At 38.1% G+C, this 24,015-nt stretch overlaps 1 protein-coding gene across 1 annotated transcript in view; it reads left to right on the plus strand.

The window, feature by feature from the left end:
* CPNE4 (copine 4) overlaps positions 1–24,015 on the plus strand; it is a 418,717-nt gene that overhangs the window by 111,966 nt on the left and 282,736 nt on the right. The window contains exon 2 of the mRNA XM_031940154.1: positions 12,355–12,535. Coding sequence (XP_031796014.1) covers positions 12,356–12,535 — 180 coding nt within the window. The 5' untranslated portion in view covers position 12,355. The remainder of the gene's footprint in view (positions 1–12,354; positions 12,536–24,015) is intronic.

Consider the following 24,015-nt stretch of genomic DNA (forward strand, 5'->3'; position numbering starts at 1 on the left):
CCTCCCAGTCAACATAGCTCAAAACCTTGAAATTACCTTTGACTTTTCTCTTTCTCTTGACCTCCACATCTAATCATTTGCTGCAGTTCTGGTGATTGCATCTCACATTCATCTATTCGATTCTCGCTCTTCTCACTGCCAGTCTCCTAGTTTGGACCCTCATTATCTCTCCTGAATCATACAATAACCTTCTCTCTGATGCCTTTGTTTTTACTATTTTCCTTCTTCAAACTTATCCTTCAGACATATTTGAAAATAATATTTCTAATGTAGAAGTCTGGCTATGTCACTATGCTATTCAAGAATCATGATTCCCTATCAACTATAGAATCAAATACAAACTTTTTAGGCTGATGTTTAAGAACTATCACAATCAGAGTCTCACCTAACTTTCCAGGCTTATAGTATCCTCCCCACCTCCTTATAAATCTTTTTTTATTCCAGTCAAACCAGACTATTAGATGCTTTTTAATCATCTTCTATGTTCTCTGACCTCTCTCTATATATTTGTATTGCTATTCTTGCCCCAATGACTAGAATATATTTCCCCCATATCTCTTGAAATCCTTTTCTTAATAGCCCAGCTCAGGTTCCATTTCTCTTCCAACTACAGGTGTTTTATTTGTCCTCAGTGTTAAAGAACATTTTGTTTTTCTCTTTTACCTTCCTGTAATCTCTCTTATATGCATGGAACACACGTATATTATAAGTGCCAATAGATTGTAAGCCTCTTGAGAATAAATACTGTATGTGTGTGTGTTTTTTTCCTGTTTTCTATCCTAGTACCTAATATAGAAGCTTGCTTATAATAGGTGTTTAAAAAGTGTTGAAGGACTATTTGTTGAATATTTTGGAGGCAATGAACAGAACTATTTTAAATGTGTGTGGGAGAGTAGGGAGTGAAATGATGGCAAACCCTTGCCCAACCCTTGGACATGTTTAGAGTATTTTGATAACATTTAAAATATATTTTGGGATTTTATCTTTCTTGTTGTAGACTCTGTTATTCAGTCTTTGAATCCCAAGTTTAGGTAGGACTTATTATTAAGCAATTACTGTATGCAAAGGATTGGGCTCAGCACTGAGACTTTAAGGATGAAAGAGTTGTTTCTGTCTTCAATGAACTAAAAGTTTAAGTCAAAAGGGGTAAAATATTTACATAAATCATGGTGATATTGTTAAGATGTCAAAAGTACACAGGAGAGGTCCACGAAGACCACCAGGAGAAAGTGGAGAGGGCAGCTAGGGAAGATCTATAAAGAACTCATGGAATAGAGAGCTTCAGATCTGAGCCTTGAAGAAAGGAAGATGGTCCTGTCCTCCATTCCTGGCACAGGAGACAATGCAAGCAAAAACAAGCAGATGGGATGAGAACAGGGGGTGGAGACTAGTTCAGTCTACTGGGAACATTGAATGCATGAAGGGGAGTTTGGGGAGAAAAAGCCAGAATGGATAGATGTTGTCTGATCATTGAGAACCTTTATGATCACAATAAATGAAGAGTTGAATGTTTGTCGAGAAAGCAATAAGGAAGACCTGTAGGTCTTTGATTAGATGAATCACATAATTAAATCAATGAAATCATGAGATTATCTGGGTAATGTGGTGAAGAATGAACAATGAGGAGATAAGTTGTAGTGATGCTGTGGACATAGAATGTCTGAAAGTTGGCAACCAATTAATTATATGGTGTAGGAGAGGGAAGAGCCAAAAATACTTATGAAAGGAGCTGTGTTCAAATTCTACTTCTGATTCATTAAATCTGTGTGACTTTAAACAAGTCACATAACTTCACTTTAAGATTTTTTGCTAATGTTCATAAATCTGACCTTCATCAAGTTTCAAGGACTAGGAACTGTTGGGGATGGCAAACCGAGACCTTGACCAAGGCTTCAGATTTTGGTCTCGGGCTCAGATTATTGCTTCAGAACTAGTTTCAAAGGTGAATTTATCTACTCTTTGAAAAAGGGGAGAGAAGAAAGAAGGCTTTTGAAAAGTTATCTCTACTTCTTATTTGCTTTTCAATTCTCTCTTCAGTCTTTCTCCCTTCATGTTTTGTGGCCTCTTGCCCATTTTAATTGTCCTTGTCCTTACATTTCTTTTATCTTGCTCATGCCATCCTTCATGTTGGCAATGGATATTTACCTGCCCTGTGGTCTGTTCCTTGAATGTTGTTGGAATATGAACTCGGTGATGCAGAGTGTTGGGTAGACCTGGTTCCTGATATAGTACCTTGTACACTGAAGGCATTTAATAAATATTTATAAAATGATAACAAGTCTTATTAATATAGATTCTAGAATGTAGGCCTTGTTGAATAGGGATGAAATTTATCTTTGCCTAGTTTGCTAAATGAATTAACAGCATTAACAAAGTTGGATAGGAAATTTTAAATATACTTAAAATTATGTTACTTAAAGGACTTTAGAAAATTGGTACAAATAAATATTCATTGGTTCGTAGAGTTAGAGCTGGATGAGGTCTAAAAGATTATTTAGTTTAACCTTCTTAAAGTGAGGACAAAGGAGTCTAATTGACTGGCCCAACTCACAAGTAGTCAAAGTCACTGGCAGGAGCTGAACCCGTCTTCTGCCTCCAAATCCAGTTCTCATTCCCAAGCTGAAACTGTCACTTTCTGTTCAAAAAACCTTTATTGTTCAAGGAACAAGACTGGCTTCCAGATATGCCTATTTCGAACTACTTTACATTTCAGACATTTTGCTGATTCAAAATAAGCTTCTGATTTGGTGACTGATTGTATGTGTAGAGTGGTCGAGAGTGAGGAATTGAGGATGACTACAGATGAATCACCTTGGTAGAATGAAAAGAGTGGGATTTGGAGGTAGGAGAGACTTGAAGAAGAGAACACTGCTGGCCTGGACTGTCCTTAAAATGGTGGTTCCAGGAGGAAATGGCAAATCTTACAGGTTCTTGATTGCCTCATCTACTCCAGACTGCAGAAGTTTTCTTCTCAATTTATATCTATATCCTTTCTTTCTCTCTCCAATGGTTTGTGGTTATAGATTGAGCAGCTAGGTTGCTCACTGGATAGAGTGCCAGGTCTGGAGTCATCTCCCAGCCTCATCTCCCAGAGTTCAAATCTGACCTCAGATGCTTCCTAACTATGTGACTTTGGGCAAGTCATGTAACTCTCTTTACCTCAGAGGTTTCCTCATTTGTAAAATGAGGTGGAGAAGGAAAAGAGAAATCATTCCAGTATCTTTGTCAAGAAAACCCCAGATGGGTTTCATGAATTGATTTTGCTTAAAATAAAAATATTCAGCAGTGAAAGGACTTTTGTTTATTTTCTTGCTTTTGGAGATTGGATCTCATTACTGAGCAACAAAAATGGTACAGTACCCAGCCTATCATAACCATCACTTAAAGCCCATTGGTTGATTGATCTGGCAGTTATTTCAAGTTCTTCCACAAGACAAGCTTGTTTCTATAGAGGTTAGCTGCATGTAGAAAGGCATAGTCTGTCTAGCCTGATTAGGTGTTTTTCCCTGGCTTCCTCCTAAAAAGCACTAAATACATCTGCTTGCAGTGGTGCATCTACATAATCTCAGCTCCCCAAAGAGATAGATTACTGCTCCCATGAGCTCAGGAGTTCAGAAGTACAATGGAGCTAAAGTGGTTCCGTGTCCTCACTGGGTCTCACCCCAGTAAGTGAGCCCTTAGAAGGAGGGCAAAGCTTCTATACCTGTCAATAAGGGGTCAGGTTCTGAGTAGTTATTGTATTTTCAATTTAGATGAAACTCCAAAGCAGAAAAACAAAGACCTTTCAGTGCTGTATATTTTTATTTTTAAGTGAAATCAAGTTAGTTTTTCTCTGAGAATTTTGAGGTCAAGATAACTATAGACATGCTGGGGCTTTGCAAACTCTGTTACAGGTATTGCCAGACTAACATTTTAATCAGTTTTTACAGATGCTCTCTAAACCATCTCCAGGTACTTCTATTGTCTAACATAGAGCTATTATGATCACAGAAGGCCTCTAGTTAATGCTTTATGGGGACTGGTAGAAGAGAGCCATTTCTAATCAAACTCATATCTGGCCATTGGGTCTAGTTGGCTCTGGAGGAAAAAGTAGGCTGGTGATGACTTTGCCCAGCCCTCCCTCATTCAGATCCAATTTGCTTGCATATCAGGACCCAATGCCATGGTTCTCTCAGAGAATGAAAGATAAAAAATAACAATGGACTGGTAGAGGAAATGGGGATATTTAAGATAGAGGTGTCTTAAGGGAAAGATGGCAGCTTTCTTCTGATATTTGAGGAGATCTCAGGTGAAGAAGGGATCTGTCTTAGAGAATCAGATTGGAGTTCCTTCGTACTGATCCATTATGGAACAGGCTTGGCTTTGGCTCTTTGTTATTGGAGATCCTCAAGAGAAACCTGAATCACCATTTTCCAGGTACATTGAAGAAGAAGCTATTTTTTCAGAGTTTATTGGCTTAGTTTGTTACATAGATTCCTTTCAACTCTGAAATTCTGCAATTCTGTCTTGGATGCTAATGGTGCAATGGAAAATAAGGGAGATTTGTGGTTGGAAGGTCTGGGGATAATTCCAGCTGGTTCAACTTATTAGGAGGCCAGTGGGCATGAAATCAGGATGACAAAAGTTTGAATCTGGCCCCAGAGACTAGCTGTGTGACCCTGGTCAAGTTATTTAACTTCTGCCTCAGTTTTCCCATCTGTAAAATGGGGTAAATAATTTCTTCCAGGTTTATTATGAGGATCATATAATATTAGCAAAGCATTTTATAAACCTTTTCAGATAAGGTCATTGTGGGAATTTGTTTTCTTTAACCATACTGCTATCTGTGGGATCTTAGATAAATCATTTATGTTTCATGAGTTTTCGTGTCCCCATCTAAAAAAATGAAGAGTTTGGTTCTTTATAGTTTGAAATTTATGATCCCATACTTTGCTATGATTCTGCAATTATTGATGTTTGCAGAGAATATATCTCTGGGTATAGTCTCCCTGTTTTTTCTGGGATTAATCGATATAAACTTTTCCAGGAGAACATTCTTTGACTTTTAATGCATTCAATCTAGTATTCATCTTCCTCATGTCCTAGGTCTAATTTGGCTTGTGAATGTCTAACTACTATTTGTCTAGACTGGGAAGAGAAGGAAGGAATCTACTAAAGGAGACAAGAAAATTGGTTTTCAGGATCAATAATTACTGATAAGAAAGGTAATTGTGAATAGAATGCCGAGTTTGAAATCGGGAAGGTTCTGAATTCAAACATTCCCCTGACATTTATTCATCTTTTAACATTAGGTGAATTATTTAATTTATCTGGTCCTTGGCCAACTCCCTAAGACTTATCAACTAAATATTAGGCAAGTTGTCTATGTGTATATAAACTAGTTATCTCTATCTATGGAAGGACTACCCATACTGGGACTATCCCATGACATCTACAAGGAACTATTGGTATGGTAGGTTCTGTTCCATAATGTGTCAGAACAACATCTCCACTTGTCTTTGGCAGTATCTTCTTTATCATGCTGAAGATATTTCCTGCTCCCCATCTGCCAGCAAAAATGGGACCAAAATTTAGAAAGCAGGAATAATGATAGAAAAAGTAGAGATTTATACACCCATTTTTTTTTTTTTTTAATAGAGCGCCAAGGAAAGTTCTGCTCAGTTGGTTCCTCAGGAGCCAACCTTGCTTCCCATCCCTCTCTGGCATTGTTTTCAACTCACACAGAAACTAATTAAGCTTCAGGATAAGTTTGTCCTATTAGAGAAATAAAGCAAGTGTATATGCTGAAATGGCTCTTTTTTATTACTTAAATTATCTTTGGCAAAGGATAGGTTTAATTTGCTTCTAAAATCGGCCAAATGTCAGCTTTTATCAAAACAATGTTCCCTCTCCAAATTAGTCTCCTCAAAACCTGACTATTGTGTGAAAGGCACTGAGAAGGATTTAAAGAGGCCTCTGGAAAATGTATTGATAATCTGGCCATGTTAATACTGCCCGTTAACGGAGTGTGAAATTGCCTATTTACCTCTGTTCTCTTGAGTGGAGGAAAGTGGCAGGTCACCTGTGTGCATGGCTACGTTTATAGGGAGGGTCACTTTTAATTTGTGATTTACGTCAGGTTAAAATCAGATGAGTGTAAAAGCCCAGGGGTCATGTAGACATACATAATCCCTTTAAGCTACTACACAGATCCTACACAGATGCATGGCCAGGAATGACTTTATATCTCTCCAAGCACAGTTTTATTGGCTTAGATATAATGGGTACTCTGAGGAAGATTGTAAAGTTGGTGACGTATTTATTTGGCAAGCCCAACCTCTTCTTTCAGTACCCAATCCCAGCAAAGACAAAGGGAAGGTAGGATGCTGGGATGGACCAGTGCTATCACTACCACTACCACCACCATTATCATCTCCCCAAATTTGATGAACTCATCTACCTCCTTTGTGCCAGGTACCACATCCGGCATGATATATAAAGTTATAATGACAAAACCAAAATATTAATTGGGCTAGAGATACAGTGAAGGATGATATGGTCCTTGCCCTCAAAGTTTTTAAAAATTAATTTTTATAAATGAAAAGGCATTTTTGTTCCTCTTCCTCTCTCCTCTCCTCTATCACTGAAAGAAATGAGCAATAAATATTCGTAGTCAAGCAAAATAAATTTTCCCATTGGCCATGTCTTAAAATGTGTATCATTATAGAATCTTGAATCCATCACTTCTCTTTATAGGAAATGGGTAACTCTTTTCCTCATTTGTTCTCTGAAACCACAGTTGATCTTTAAAAAATATATAATCTAGCTGTAGCTGAGGGGAGAAGATATTCATAATAATGATAAAAGGAAAACAGAGACTCAGTATCACATAAATATCATAGATATAAGAATATAGCAATAATAGTATGTTTTAAGATTTCACAATCAACTTAGATCTATTATTTCATTTGATTCTCTTAGCAACCTTGTCAGATAAGTACTATCGATAGCACCTGTTTTAGAGATAAAGTAACTGAATCTGACAGAGGTCCAAGGCTGCATTTGGTCACTTGGCTGGTGAGTGTCTGAGATGAAATTGGTACCCAGGTTTTTTCATTAAGTTCCATATTCTATTCACTAATTACTTCAAATTCCAGAGAAGGGATAGAAGAAGAGATTGAAAATGTGGAGAAATTCCTAGAATAGAGGTGACTCTGATGATGGAGAAAGTACAGGGATTGAGGTGGGAGAGAAAAGCAGTGACAGGAAAAGGGAAGAGAGAGAAAATAAAGGGAGGGAGGGAGGAAGGAACAAGAGAGAAGGAAAGAAGAAAACAATGGGAAAACCAGAAATTTTTTCTTTTCTTGAGGTCCATTTCATTTCTTTATTCTCTCTGGAGAGGATCTTGGGGTCCTGATCTAGTTCTGGCTCAGCACATCGTATTGCCAACACTGTTTCCTGGAAACCAAGAGAACAGGATGAATCCCTGAGAATAGGAGTTATTTTTGGTCATTTGGTTCTTCAGGAAAAGCAGGGATATGGAGACTTATTGCTGAATGAGGAGAAGCGGTGGTGGATAGCTATAGCTTGTGACGTTGAAGCAAAATGCAATTACCCTAAAACTTCAGACCAAGACTATCTGAACAGGTGTCTACCCTAGTGGTTTATTCTTTCCTTTCCATTATATTTTCTTTTTCTATCCTCTCTTCTCTAAGACTCTCAGATGATGGGGGGGGGAGAGAAATCTCTAAGATCTCCAGATGTTGGGGGGGCATCTCCAAGATCCCCAGATATCTTTATGCCCTTCCTCTCCTCTAAACTACTGCTTTTTATCTTGTTACTTGGGTCACTTAGTGTGAGAATTGTATTATCTTTCCTTGGCTGGTCATCTACAACCTTCTTGCCCAACACATCTGCCCCCTCCAATACCCAGAATACTCTGCTCCATCCTTCTAGACAGTGGTATGGAACAAGAAAGTCAAGGAAGGGCCTCGATGCATTCCTTCTCTCTTAGAGAGAAGATTATAAATTTAGAACTAAAAGAATCTTTCTAGGTTGTTATAATACTCTAATTTTGCAGATGAGGCAATCTAAGCCCAGCAGAAGTTCAATGATTTGTCCAAAGTAAAAAAACAGACCATATGGATTGGAAATCAGACCTTTTGACTCCAAATCCAGAATTTAAAAAAAATTGTGCCATGGTAGCTCTGTGTGTGCCCTTCACGTGAGTCAGGAAAGGATAGATAGCTTCAGGTTTGAAAGGGTGGTGAGGGAAAGGACAGAAGAAAACTTTGATGTTGGTTAGATCCAGTTTAAAAAGGAAAGCCTTTTAAACAAATATTGATATCTATATGTGTGACAAAGAGAAATTTGTACATGGTATCATGAAATCCTGTCAACATTGATGCTGATAATGAAGAATTTATAAGAGAAAAGGGAAAAAACATATTGGTCTGTGTTAAAATGATGCTAATTATAGTCATTTCTGGGAATTTACTGTTTTATTTGATTAGCATGTAGCACAATAATCCTGAAGCATAGGAAATATGTCTAAACTTGGTTGTGAATTATATTTGATTATAACACTAAACTCTGAACTTGTTGCACATAACAACTTGTAGCTTTACGATATTAGATGGAATAATGAGGAGTGGGTCATACTTATAATGGTAACAAGGCTGGAAAGTAAAAGAAATGCTTCAGTGATAGTCTGGTAATTTTTCAGAAGAGGATTGTGACAGGAGAAAAAGAGAAAGTAAAGGGATGAGGCTCCTGGCTTCTGGGCCATAGTTTTCTTTCTCATCCGTAAAATGAGGGCAAACTTTAAGATCTCTTAAAGTTGGAAGTTTCTTAGATTCTAAGACAGTAAATCACACTTGGGCAGTATGGGAAGCCCAGAAGATCCAGATTCTTACCTTAGGCATTCACTATCTTTGCAACTATGGGTAACTAATGGGCTTAGTTTCCTCCATGCAATGAGGGGGTTGGATGAAATGCCTTTGATGTCCTATCTAGATTTACATCTCTGATGTATAACCTGTTTATATTATTGTGCTGTGAGAGAGAGAGACTCATTTGCCACAGGGATAATTGTGTGCCTTGAATTATCACTACATTCTGGCAGCATCATATCTGAAGTGACTCTAGGGTTTTACTTGGAATTAGTTAATGCAGTGACAATTCTGAGTCTTTAACTAATGGATATATAGCCTCATAAGGTTTGCGGAGTATTCACTTTGCATTATCTAATTTGATCCTATCTATAACTCTTTGATATAATTTTTATTTATAAATTTATTTATAATTTTATATTTGAATAATCTGACGTAGACAGAATTTATGTGCCTTGTCTAGAGTAGCCCAGCTAGCAAGAATCTAAAGCAGGATTTGAACCTGGATTTTCCAGATCCCAGTCCTAGCCCACAATCCCCTCCACCATTTACCTGACATCAAATAGCACTTTACGATTTGCAGAGAACTTCCCTATAAATCACATGATGCATATAACACTATTTTCCTTTTTGGCAATGACTTTTCCCAGGGCGACATGGCTAATAAGGGCAAAAGCTGGAATTTGAACCTGGATCTCTTGACTCAACATCCCGTGTTTACTTTGCTGAATTGAATGATGGGTTCATAGGAGCATACATCAGAGCAGAAAAGGATAATAAAGATCATTAAGTCCAACTCCTTCACCTTACAAATATAAGGATACTGAGGCTTAGGGAGCTTTAAAGTTTTGCTAAACACATCTAGGTGGTGCAGTGGATGTAGAGAACTGTTCAAATCTGGCTTCACTTACTAGCAGTGTGACTTTGAACAGTCATTTAACTTCTGTTTGCTTCAACTTCTTCACATGTAAGACAGAGATGAAAACAATAGCACCTTTGTCATAGGATTATTGGGGGGGGGGACTGAATTAGATAATGTTTGTAAAACCCTTAGTGCAGGGGACCTGACTATCTTGATCTCAGGAGCTTATTTGTGGTTTCAGGGTGAGATGCTACTGTGTCCCCCCACATCATCTGGAGCCTCACCTTTCCCCTTCCGGTCTCTGAGTCACGGTCAGGGAGAAGCAACCCCAAAGCTTCTAGAGATAATGAGTTTCTAGGGGTGAGAAAGGAAATCTCTTTGTCAGATGCCAAAGTGATGGCTTTAATAGGGAACTCAAATAGGACCAAGTTGGAGGTCAGTGGCCTGAGGCAGCACTTCCAGGCAAGACAGAGAGGAAACTCTGCTCCAGCTCATGCCCATTAAGCAGTCGACTCCTGTCCCCTCCCATTGGCTCAGCCTGGGATGGGATGTAATTGACTGGAACGCAGAGGATCGTTCTTGTCTAATTAACAAGCCCTTCCTAAGTGCTTGCTGGATGCCCCGTGCTGTGCATATAAAACTATAGGAACGGGTCTGTGATTGTATTGATAATAGAGGGCTCTCCAGTGAAGAAATTTCTTCTAATGCAGCCAAGCACCTTCTTTGCACCGTAGATCTTAGCAAGTTTTCTAGAAAACTAAGAAGTCAAGTTATTTACCCAAGGTCACCTTGCCCAGGTGACCTTGCTAATTGATTTATTATTTAGAAAGGACATCCCATAGAAAGGTAAGTGGATAGTGTGCTAGGTCTGGAGTCTGGAAAACCTGAGTTCAAATCACTAGCCACGTGATCCTGGGCAAATTATTTAACTTTACTTGTCTCGGTTTCCTCATCTGGAAAATGAACTGGAAAAGGAAACGGCAAACCACCATGTATCTTTGTCAAGAAAACCCAAACAGGGTTATGAAGAGTTGGATATGACTGAAATAACTCAAGAACAATAAGTGATCTTGATCTTAATACTTAATTGCAGTTTCTGACTATTTTGCTCCCATGTCTCCCTCATACAGTCTGATGTCCTGTCTGATCCCAAGACTTGAACCCAGGACCTCTCGGCTTCAATACCTGCTCTTTCACCCCTATGCTATAATGATGAAAACAATTCCTACCTTCAAGGAGCTTACATTCAACTGGAAGAAACAATATATATAAGAAAAATAAGTACAAATAAACACAAAATTAGTATGTGAGGGGGAGAGGGGAATCAGGCAAGACTTCTGCTAGGAGGTGGCAATTAAACTGATCTTGAAAAAGCTAATGATTCCAAAAGGGGAAAATTAGGAGGGAGGACATTCTATTCATGAGAACATCCCTATGTTAATGCAAAAGCACATAGGGGATGACAAAAACACCACTGAAACACCCACTGGGTAGAATCGACAACATTCTGGAAAAGATAGATCAGATTCAGGTTGATAAAGTCTCAAAAAGCCAAATAGAGGAATTGGTATCTTAGATTTCAAGTATGGGAAGTCCTTGAAACTTCTTGAGCTTTGGAGTGATGTGGCCAGACCTGGACTTGTTAGGGATACAAGTGTAGCAACTGTAAGGAGGATGGATTGACAGGAGGGAGAATTTGAGACAGGAAAACCAGTTAGGAGCCTTTGGCAATATTCCAGAGAGACCATGATAACCTGGATCAGTTGTTGGCCATGTGAGTAGAAGAAAAGGGACAGATATGAAAGGTATCATGGGAAAAGAATAATGGTAATAATAATTGGGGACAATAGCAATTATATAGTGCTGTATATTTAGACAACTAGATTATGCAGTGAACAGAGAACTAGACAGGAAGACTTGAATTCAAACAGCCTCTGATATTGATAACCTTTATGTTTAAATTAAAGTCACTTGATCTCTGTCTACCTCAGTGTTCTCTTCTGTAAAATGGAGCTGATAGGGGAATTTATGTTTCAGGGTTGTCGTGAGGATGAGCTCATTGACATGCTGATTATCATCATCTTCATCATTACCATGCACATTACATACATTGACTCATTGGGTCCTCCTATCAGTCCTCAGAAAGAGGCATTTCAAATATTGTTTTTACCATTTTAAAAATAAGGAAATGGGTTCAGAGATATCCGATGATGTTCCCAAGGTCATAGGGCTAGAACGTGGAAGAATTGCAACTTGGATATTGTTAATATTTCTTGTGCATTCCAACCTTAATATGGAGCTAGATTACAGTTTGCACTCTACTGCACTAATTAATTTTATTTTGTAGACTCTAGAGTTTAATATGCAAATAGATGCAAATCAGATGGAAGTAGAATTCTGAGCCAAAACTCCTGCACAGTTTTTTGTTTTTTTTTTTAAACTGGAACTGCACCATTGGGGTGGAAAGTGAGATAACAAATATTGCCAGTATTTGGAACTGCCTGTTGAATAGTCAATTGATTGAAGAGTAACTAAAAGTATTTCTCCCTTCTTTGACAAAGCTTACTCTGACTGACACATCTTTTCTCTCTCCCTTTCTCTATTTTTTCCTTCATGAAACAGAATGAAGAAGATGAGCAACATTTATGAATCAGCTGCCAATACACTGGGAATCTTTAATAGTCCCTGCCTGACAAAAGTTGAGCTGCGGGTAGCGTGCAAGGGTATTTCTGACAGAGATGCCCTTTCGAAGCCAGACCCCTGTGTCATCCTCAAAATGCAGTCCCACGGGCAGTGGTTTGAGGTATGTATTCCAGGAAAGGGGGAGGAGAATGCCTGTGTGGATGTCCGGCTTGACTTTCTCTGGCTTTAGCTTGTAAAAAACCGAGTCTAAGTTGGGACCTGCTAAAAGTACATACAATAGAATATTGTGATAACATGGCTTGTGTATATGATGAGCTCTTCAGAGCCCAAGTGGCAGAGTGGATAATGTGGGCTAAACTCAAAGCCAGGATGACCTGGATTCAAGTCTTGTCTTTTGTTCTTTGACATTTACTGGTTAGCTGACCCTGAGGAAATTTCTTTACCTCTTAGCCCTTTGGGCTATTCTCTGAGACTCTAAGATACAGAAAAGATGCTCACTTCCACTGGGCAGAAAGATTTCCTTACTCCAATGACATTGTAGGTCCAGCCCCAGTCCACTGAATGATTATTATGAATAGAATACTTAGTATGCATAGGAATTTAATTTCTCTGGATGAATGAAGAGATAACTAGATATAGCGCATGCCTTTAGAACCCTCATTCCCTTGTACGCTTTGAAGAAAGGGATTTATTGATCCCTTACTCTCTCCCCAGCAACTAGCATAAAGCTATTCTCAAAGTATTCTCTCCTTCCTCAAGTCTGTATCTCTGCTTTGTCCCCTTCCCTCCTTACCTTGTACCATACTAAATTGTGTGCAGCTTTGTGTGAAGGTAAGCTTCTCGAAGTCAAGGACTCTTGTGGTCAGGATTTAGGCCAGGTGCCTGTTGGTTTTTGGTTGAATTGGATTTGTCAAATGAACAAGTGAAATAATTATTTAGAACCTAGATCCAATTGCATATAATAATATATGATAGTACAAGGTAGGATACACTAAAGACCAAGTGAATTACGCAGACACTACATGATGTTGCTCCTATACCAGAAAAGAATTCAACAAGAACTCTTTGGAACATGGTTTCTTTGCTACACAAATATGAATGTTCCAGAATCCAAAAATGTGTGTCCCCAAAATGGAGCGATAAACAGCTAAAGCTGGACAGAACATAATTAGTCTATCATGCTATCACTTTGAGTAACTTAATGGGAATCTGCTATACATGCTGTTAGCATAATATGTTTTTGGCAATTTAGTGTCTCGATGGGGATGGTTACTCCTTGGCCCTCTGCACCAAAGGAGAGGAAAAGCTGCAGTAAGAGTTCAAAATAGCATAATCCCCAATGCAATTATATTGGGCTTTAGAATGTGGTCAGATTGAAAAGGGAGGAGATTTCTCCTTTGCTAAAGGACATACAGTTGAACTAGTGTGGGATGTAAGGAATTTGATTAGCATTCTCGAAATATATTATCCTTGTCATAATAATGTATTGTTACTGAAACCATAATAATTTATAATAAGATTTATTAACATGTCTATACTCCAACACTCAAGAAATTCCCAAATACTCGAGCAATTTGATGGAAGACTCATTTTGCGGCTGGTCTGTGATAATTTCTTCTCTTACCTCATCTCTTTGGTGGAAGGCAGAGAAATTAGCTAGATTCTAGTAGGCATTTGACCATCACTGATAACCCATAGAATGGAGGCTTACTTCCAGATAGTTGAAATTCATTATATATCTTTTTGTACTATAAGTTTATTAACTTTGTTCCTGGGAGAGAAACAGAAAGAAGAGTGAGCCATGATTTCTTTTACCTACTTGAATTGACACCAGTAGACCTCTGACCAGTTGGTTTTCTGATGAATTGTAATTATCTTTGCAGATTCTAAGGTCAAGGCTCGGTGAAAGTCTGCATTTATATTTGTAGATTTTGTATCATGTATTACATAATTGATTTTTATAGTGGGAACTTTAACCTAAAATTCTGAGTGGTCTCTAACATTCTCAGTTGTTTATTTAAGATATTTCAGCTTAGATTCAGCCTCTAGATATTAAAAATCACCTTTTATCGGTTTGAACCAGACTGTAGATGAGTAAACACTGGTGATGGAGACAAAAATCCTAGGTTCAAATCTAATTTCCTAACTGTGTAATCTCTGATAAACCTAACTTGGAGTATGAACATCTGACCCTAAACCATTTAGAGGATTTAGAATTGGAAGGAATCTCATTTGGTCCCAACTACTGTCATTTTATAGCTTATAAAATGGAGCCCAAATAGGTAAATATGATTTGTCCAACATTATATAGCTGGATAGTAAGATAGAAGTTGAACCCAAGTCCTCTGGCACCAATCTCAATTCTTTCCATGACATCATGCCTTGGATGCCAGTCAGCCCACTTTCTACTCTTGCCATCACTCCATTTCATTGGAGTTGGGAATTCCCAGTGTGGAAATGCTGCTGAAAATGAAAGGCAGCTCACTTGCAATTTATTGTCTGAATTGGCTACTTAGAGTGGAGAAAGGTAATGTGATTTACCTGCCCAGGTAATATGTGTGTGTCAGAGACAGAACCAGAATCGATATCTTCCTAGCTCCAAATCACTTCTAACTATTCAACCCTTTGTATAGATAAGTATATAGAATATAATTTTAAGATACAGAAAACACTCATGATGTTGGCAGAGGTGGGTGTGGGGATTGAAAAGGCTTTCTGATCAATGTCTCCCTTTCTATGGGAAGCAGCCAGGTGGTTTGGCCCATAAAATTCTGGATTTAGCATCAGGAAGACCTGAATTCAAATCTTGATGCAGATGAAGAGTGTAGATGAGATTTTTATTGGACTTGGTCAAATCTTGTATTCACACAAAGAGATTGCATGGCATTTGCAGGAAAGAGGGTGATTAGAACCATTGGGAGTGAGGGGCTCACATCTCTCTAAGCTGCTGTCTTTTCTCAGGGAAGAAGGAGCACAGGTCCAGTTGAGGTGATCCCACTATTTTCTTTCTCTTAGTAGAAGTCAAACTGTATTCCATAGTTTTTGTTTCTGTGCTCCCACTGCCTAGCAGAAAACCAGCACATAGTCGGCGTTGTTGAATTGCAACAGTTCTGTCCCAGCTATTCAGGGATTAATATAATGGGTTGAGGGAGAATTGGGTCTCTAAGGCTCTCCCAGCTCTTTCATGCACACAACAACAAGGAGCTGTCACTCTCCTACATAGGGCAGGAAGGGTGTGGGGTCCGAACAAGAAATCATCTTGAAATGTTTCCATTTTTAAATTTATTGTTGATTCTTTGGACACTCCACTGTCAAGAAGCATAGAAATGATTTAAGAAAAAGATTCACAGGAATTTGAAAAATCCAGCTGATGGACGTGACTTTGGGGATATTTGTCAATTGCAGGCATGGGCAGAAGTGGGGAAAAAATGTCAAGTTAAAACACTCTAGCTAGAAATCACAAGTGAGCTCCTTCCTCATAAAACTTTGTTTTCACACTTTGCTGACTCGCCGTGGCTGGGGAGCTCACACTTCTCATGACAGACGATAAAGAACCTCCAACAGTTTTAACAAAGTTTCCAAAGTGGCTTCACGTCAAAATCCCACTTGGGAAAAATTTATGTTTGCTTTCTGCCTCCCCCTTCACACATTCTTAATAAGAATAATTTATTTTCATTTTGGAAAAAGTTGACACTCAGTTGAATATGAAACAATGTAGCTAGAAAAATATCTCTTGCCTGGATGCCTTGAGTGAGAAAGAACAGTGAAAGGATTCAGAAATAGAGGATCTTTGAAATTCCTAGTAGTTCTCTGTCCTGGCTGTGTAACTTAACCTGACAGAAGAGGCTGGAGAGGGTGATCACTTTCAGCTTTAAATTCTATGGTCTTAGGATCCTCAGATACCATCAAACCACTTGGAATAATCCTAAGTGAAAAATCCATCTAAAAGTATAGATTGTGCATTCTAGACTGAATGCTTTAGGATGAGGTCCTTAAGAATAATGTGAAACTGTATCTTGCTAATTGTATTCATCCTGGTGGCAGCAGCCCACAAGTTTAAAATCATGGACCACAACTGAGAAAAGTCTTTGGGTCAAAAAACCATGGTATGTGTTTCTCTATCCCTCGGCTCACCTGTGAGTGTTAGGGGGTGATAAGAGTCTCAGTGAGAGTGAAGAAAGAGAGTTTTACTTAGACTTAGATTCAAGCCCTACCCATTATGCTTCCTAGATGTGTGATCCTGAGCAACTCACTTAACTGCTTTGTCCATTAAGTAACTCCTGAGGGTACTCATCGACTAAGTTATACATCAGTTATTGGATCTGCTGGAGAGTTTTTACACTAAAGGAAATCAAACTTGCTTTGCATATTCATGATGTTTGTGCCAGGAACCTTGGGAGAAAGAGGATTCATTCTATTAGCTTGTTTCTTTTCTATTTTCCCCTGTCCCTTTTCTTTTTTCTGTTCTTCTTTCCTAAGGCCCTTCCTCTTTCTTCTTTCCTTTTCTCTCCCCTGTCCTTTTTGTCTTTTCATTTTTCCTTCCTTCTTTCTTCTTTTTTCTTTTCTCTCTTTTTTATCCCTTTTTCCTTCCCCTTTCTTCTCTCTTTCTCTTTCACTCTGCTTTTCTTCTCCCTTCCTCTTCTCCTTTGCTTTTTTATTTTCTCCTTTTTTCTTTCATTTCTTTTTTGCTTCCCTCTTTTCCTCTCTTCTGCTTTTTATATCTTCTCCATTCCTTTCCCATCTCTGTTTTCTCCTTTCCTCCTCTTTCCTTCTTTCCCCAATATGAAAACAAGACTTCACCCTCCCCCTATGTGGCCATCATCTTTTCCATTGCCATCTGAGCCCAGGTTTTGTTTTTAGTGAAGATGACATATTTATGCTCAGAGAGAGCGTCTTGGTATGACTAGCTTTGTGCAAAGAGATTATCATTCTTTTTTTTAAGGCTTTGTCTTCTGCAGTTTAAAAAAAAAATCCTAGTTCCTCCAGTGACACTTGACAAAAAAGTATTTGTTAATTACTGATTTGGATATGGTCCTGGACTGGAAGAGTAGGACAGATGGGAGTCTATCTTGATGAATTAATGGAAGAATCCCATCAGGCTGAGATTGACTACAGATTGGCCTGAACCTTGCAAACAGTCCTAGTATAAGTTGTCTAACTTATCTTTTTGATCCTAGATTCTAGAACAGCAGGTGTGTGTGTGTGTGTGTGTGTGTGTGTGTGTGTGTGTGTGTGAGAAAAGAGCGAGTGAGAGAGACTGACTAATTTTCTTTCTCAAAACTTTGAGATCAAGGAGATGGGGGTAATGTGCTAATGGTACAGACCTTTACCTGGGTGATAAGACAGTAAAGAGAGGTTGTGGTGACTTCAAGTTGTAACCATTACTGCACTCTGCAGGCTTTGGGTAGAAGAATGTCAACTGTTATGGAATTGTTCTAGTCTAGGCAGTCTTGCTCAGTGGCTGGTGTGGGAAGGGAGGTTGAATTGCATTTGAAGAATCAGAAGCGACTCTCAGGCCAATTCACTTCCCCTCTGAGACTTGACTTCAGAACCACGCTTGGTCCCAGTGAATAACATGAGGGAAATAGCAACGTACCAATACTCACACTACCCTCTCTAGAAGAACAGAAAATGGAACCATGAGTGTAGAGAAAACCCAGAATTCAAGAGCTGCAGTGGTTCTTCCCTTCCCTACTTTCCCCCATACTGCATTGTGGTTTCACAGAAAATAAACTAGTCTGATGTTAATATTCACAAAGTCAGACGTTTTAGTAGACCAATTCACCAGTCCAAGATTCTGTCAGCTGTAGAAAGCACCCAGAGATGTGGGCAGGTAGCAGGCTAGTAAAGACAGAGTCTTGGAAGCTTTTTTAGCACGGGGTCACTTGTGCAACGGAATTGTTCTTAGGCTGAACAAATGCCAATGGGCAGCTGAGGGTGTATTCCATGATTTGGAGCCTGAATGTTAGTGAGAAGGGAAGGAAGAGAAGATAATATAGAGTTTTACTCTTGATCCATGGTCTCCTCCTATCCCAATCACAGCACAAAAATTCTAATGCTTGGAAGCCCAACCCCACTGAGGTTTGGAAGCTTATTGGTCATTAATCATCTGATGCTTGTAGGAATCCAAGAAAATCAATGCTGAGTAATATTTTAGGTAATTGGGTAGTAGAGTTCTTTTGGCATAGAATCCAGAAAGTCTTGCTTCTCATCCAGTTTCCAACATACACTGCTTAAGCAATCCCATGCATTTCACATTAGTTCTTAAGACAATTTTCAAAGACAAAATTGTAGTGAAAGTTCCCATCTGTATGGATAGAGGGAGTTTTCTCATCTGGGAATGGTGATAGTTAGCTTTCTGATATCATATGTCTAATTCCTATCCCTAAATAGAGGCACATAGGTAATTACATAAAGGGGGGGAGTCACAGCTAGGTGTCCCAATGGATAAAAATTATTGGATCTAGAGTTAAGACTACTAGAATTCAAGTCCATCCTCAGACACTGACTAGCTAATATGATCCTGGGCAAGTCATTTAACTTTCTTACCTCAGTTTCCTCATCTGTAAAGTGAGAAAGAAAATGGAGAAGGAAATGGTAAACCATTTTATCTCTGTCAAGAGAACCCTATGTAGAATCATGTAGAATCAGATATGACTGAAAACAGCTGTACACAAGAAAAGCACAAAGTAATCTCTGAGATGTAAGGACAGATATGGTAGTGATGGGGCGGGGAGGATGAGGGACTCAATTCCTGTCATCATCTTGGGCCGCCCACGTGAGTAACTGCCTAAACCTCTTCTTCCTTCTTTTCAGTACTTTTAGTAGAAGATGTTATAAGCTTTGAATAGGCTTGGGATTTGTGTGTTCCATTTTTCAGTTTTCTCTAATCTGAAGACTAGAAAGCTCAGCAAAAACACGCTGATAACCTTAACTTTCCATCTGTGTCTCCCCTGCCAATCAGTGTTCCCATAGTTTGGCAGTATCATGAAAGGAGTGACAGGAAGCTCACTCATTCTGGAAACTCTGGAAGTCCTTTGGGTCAGATTGCAGGCTAATTCAATATTTTATCTCATCTGAGCTCAGAAATGTTTGAATTACTATCTCCGGATGGTCTACTTTTAAACACTTAATTTATTTCTGGGGTTTTTTTCTCAGCTCAGAATTTAGTATACTAAGCTCTTTCTGAGTGTGAAAATCAGTTCTGGGGGAGGGATTACAGTCCTGTAAAGTTTTGTATCAGAGAGAGGAAACTGAGATAATTTTCTTTTCTTAAAAAAAAAAAAAAAAAACTTTGAAAATGTCCTTTTGGAATAATTTTCCTAGAGTGGGAATAGGTACCAGGGATGATTTTTTTCAAAAGTTTCTCTCATTTAAAGGCTGCCTCATTCAGTTTGGAAAGTGCTAATTTGAAGCACTTAAGGATTTCTGGAAGCATTAGTTAGCTCCTGAAAACTCCTTGGATATTGAAAAGTATTGTTCCCAGAGGAACAAAAAAAGTGTTATAAGTGGTGAATACTATGAATGATGCTAAACTTTCTCCATGCAGTGACTAATTTTGTTGAATTAGTTTTTTCCTTGATTTTTTTTCTTCTTTGTTATATGAAATGGTTCCCTGGATGCCATAGGGGAAGGGATGCATTGGGAAAATTGGGTGATAGAAAACCAAAATCTATCAAAACAAACTTTTAAAATTGTTTTTATATAATAACATTATAGTTTTGTGGGCAGGGAGTTTCATCATGAAATTAGGAAAGAGATAAATTTGGGTCAAATAAAACACAGGGCTACTTTTCATAATGACATTTGGAAATTTAGGATATTTGTTATCCAGAAAGAGACACAAACTGAAAGAAAACATTTCTGATCCTGTATTTTTTTTCTTTCTGAACTTGAAAGCCTGGATAGAAAGAAACTAGGACAGAGTAATAGAGGCTATAACCCTAGAGTCCTGAATGTAGAGGGGTTTGGTGGTACTTATAGTCCTTTGGCAGTATAGAAAGAACAGATTCTCATTTAGAAAGAACCATTAAATTAAATAGGAAGTTACCAGATGGTGGGCTGGAGTGAGCATCCTCTTCCTCTGCTCTCATTCCCTGTTGCTTCAATTTAAAATATCCTTCAAACTACTTGCATTAGACGTGACTTGTGGTATCAGCCTCACAAGCAAAAGTTCCCCAGTATAGTTCGGAGATCAGATCTTCTCACAAAGAGAATATGGTTTGGCCACGGTCTTGACAAAATGGTTTTTAAAACTGAGACACAAATATACAACTTCCCAGCTCATGAATGTTTTCTTTTTGAGATAAAGACCAGTTTTTCTCATGAACAGATTGTTTCATTAAAGTTTCTATTGAAGGGAGAAACTGTGAGCTTTTTTAAATTGAAAACATAAATATAGACAGCCTTATGAACTCTTGACTTGGGAACAGCTTATCTGTGTTGATGGCCACTGCCCCCTTGCCTCTTTTTACCTGAATTATGCCATCTGTTGGAGCCTCCTACTTCCTGAGTCATTTCTTGGGATTGACCCAGTTTTCCTCTAGCCCTTACAGTGGGGTCCCTGAACCCCTCTTTTTCCATCTTCTCATTGGTAGACCATTCCATATGGCTAGCCAGCACTTAAGAGCTTCTTTCTGTTTCTAGTCTCCTTCCCAGGATTTGCAGAGCTCAAAGTTCTTAGTGTTCCAAGGGCTCAAATATTATAGGAGAGCTCTGTACTTGGGGCTACCATTTTAGAAATTTATTTTTATTGATTTTTTTTGTTTTTACATCATCTAGATTTTCCTTTATATTTCTTTTCTTTTGCCCCTGCTACTAGAGAATCATTCCTTATAAACATTATTTTTTAAAGAAAAATGAAAGGAGTGAAAGGAATATTCAGCAAAACCCAATTAATCCATCTAATTGTTTTTTTTTTTTAAAGCTAACATATATAGTGTTCTTCAGTCCTGGACCAATCCTTCTCCTCCCCCTTTACTGCCCCACAACACAGGTGCAAGTGCACACACGCAAATATACATATACACATCCCTCTGAAAGGACTTGTGAGAAGGGTCTTCTAACATTTCTTTTTTGAGATGAAACCTCTTCTTTAAAAGTTGACGATATTCATGTTTAAGTATTTTATATTGGTGGCTCTTTCTATTTTCATTATCATAGCCTTTCATATGGTTTTCCTAGATCTGCTTGCCTCATGTAAGTCTTTTCATGTTTCTCTGCCTTTTTGGTTCAGGTTGGATTTCTTGGCTGGTTCCATAGTTCCTCTTCACATCCTCTATCTCCCAAATATGTCCTTTTTACAAAAACCTTGTAGGTGTTGCTGAAACCAAAGAGTGAATACAAATATCTTCAAGCTGTCATCTTTAATTCTGAATGATTGCTACACTTGACGCCTCTCCTCATTTAAATAGGGAAAGGCAAATTGGTTTAAAAGCCTGTCATATTACACAATTCAAAAAGAACCTGTGAAGAAAATGTGCTCTGATAGTCTTGGATGGAAGAAAAATATTGTGACAACCCCCTACAGATTATTTTCTATATAATTTGGTAATCATGGAGTAGAGATTAAAAGAAATAAGGAGGATTATGAAGGATTTTTGAGAAGACTATGGAATTTTAGAGAAAGAATTATTCAAATTCTCTCCAAATTTCCTCTTCTATTAGCTCTTTTCAATTTCAGAGAAGGGAATAGTTGTAATTTGGCTTCCTGGAGGAGGTAAACTGAACTCTGAAAGACATATAGAATTTCATTGTGTAAAAAAGGGGAAGAGGTAGGATTTGATTTTCTTTTCTTTTTTTCAAATTAAAAGTTTTTTATTTTCAAAACATATGTATGGATAATTTTCCAACACTGACCCGTGTAAACCTTGTGTTGCAAATTTCCTATCCCTTATCTCCCATCCCCTCTCCTAGATGGCAAGTAATCTAATATGTTAAACATGTTAAATTGAATATATGCATATATATTTATATAATTTTCTTGCTGCACAAGAAAAATCAGATCAAAAAGTAAAAAATGATAAAGAAACCAAAATGCAAGCAACCAACAACAAAAAGACTGAAAATATTATGTTGTGGTCTACACTCGGGTCCTACTGTCCTCTCTCTGGGTATAGATGGCTCTCTTTATTACAAGATCATTGGAACTGACCTGAAGGAGATGGGATGTTAGATGGAGAGAATAGCATAGGTAAAGGAAAAAGAATAGGGAACATGATAAGTATATTTTGAAAGATGGAAAATAAACCAATTTGACTTGAGCAGAGACCTCATATAGAGAAACAATGGGATATAAGCCTAGAAATGCATCTGGGGTATGGAATGGTAGAATTCTCAAAGACCTGCCTAAGGAATTGAAATACTGAGTTATAGGCAAAGAAAATGTGATGTTAAACCCAATTGGGAGAGAAACGAAATATGTGAAAATCTCCTTATCCCACTTTTCTATCACTGTTATCATTATTATCTTCCTTTGTTATTATCTCACACTGAGAAATTTTATTGGTCATAAAATCTCTCAACTTGAAGATTTTTTCATTTCTAGGGAGCTGACTTTTCCTAAGAGAAACCTCTGGTGGATTGAACCTGAAGGAGAATTATAGAGGGAACGTGATAGATATATTTGAGTATTTGAAGAGGGGGGTAGGGAAGGGTGTATAGGGAGAATGTCCCACTTGTTCCCAGAGGGCAAAAGTGGAGTGGGAGATGAAAATTCCAGTGAAGTGGATTTCGACTTGAGGTAAAAAAGAAAAACAGCAGCAGCAACCTCTGAATTGTTAGAACTGTCCCAAATTAGAATGGCCTCACTCAGGAGGTGGTAGATTCCCTTTCACTGGATGTCTTCAAATCAAACATGATGAATATATAAAAAATTTTCTTTGGCAGGTATGGACCAGATGGCTTCTGAGGACCCTTTCAGGTTAGACCCAATGATTTCAAGTATTCTTGAGCAAATTGACAAATTGATTTATCATCAATAAAAAAGTGAATCAATGTCAGGAGTGCAAAGAATAGACAAAACAATTTGGTTGTAAAAAAGAAAAAAAAATAATGAAGACTTTTAAAATCTAATTTATTTTTGATTGGCTTGTGTTTTAAAACTTAAAAATCACTTTAGGAAATTATGTGGAGATGTTAGTGTATCTCCATGTCCCTAGTTAAAAACTTTTGTATCTTAAAACTGGTCCATTACAGATTCCCATAGTCCATCTTCTAGACTATATTGCCAGAGTAATCTTCCTGATTGCTTTCAACATATTATCTAACTTCTCCAAAACCTTCCCTACAAAACAAAAGCCAGACTTCTCAGCCTACCATTCTAAGCTGGACCCTCCCACTGCATTCCCCACCCTCCCAAATTTCCATTTCCCACCCTGAGTCTAAACCTCATGCAGTTCCTTCCACACCTAATAAATACCAGGAATTTAAACCATCATAAATATTCAGAAAAACACGCTCCTCAACCCTTAGTACAATGGATTGTTGAAAAATTCTGCCATATCATTTATTTATAGTTCTCTCTCAAAATATTTCCTTTTATAAATTATGCAAGAGTGGATGGTACATGTTAGGATAATTTTCCTTACATTATGAGATGCAATACTAACAAATGGATCTTACAGTCTACATCCTTCACCA

Source organism: Sarcophilus harrisii, chromosome 5, assembly GCF_902635505.1.
Source record: "Sarcophilus harrisii chromosome 5, mSarHar1.11, whole genome shotgun sequence".
Classification (NCBI taxonomy): Eukaryota; Metazoa; Chordata; class Mammalia; order Dasyuromorphia; family Dasyuridae; genus Sarcophilus; species Sarcophilus harrisii.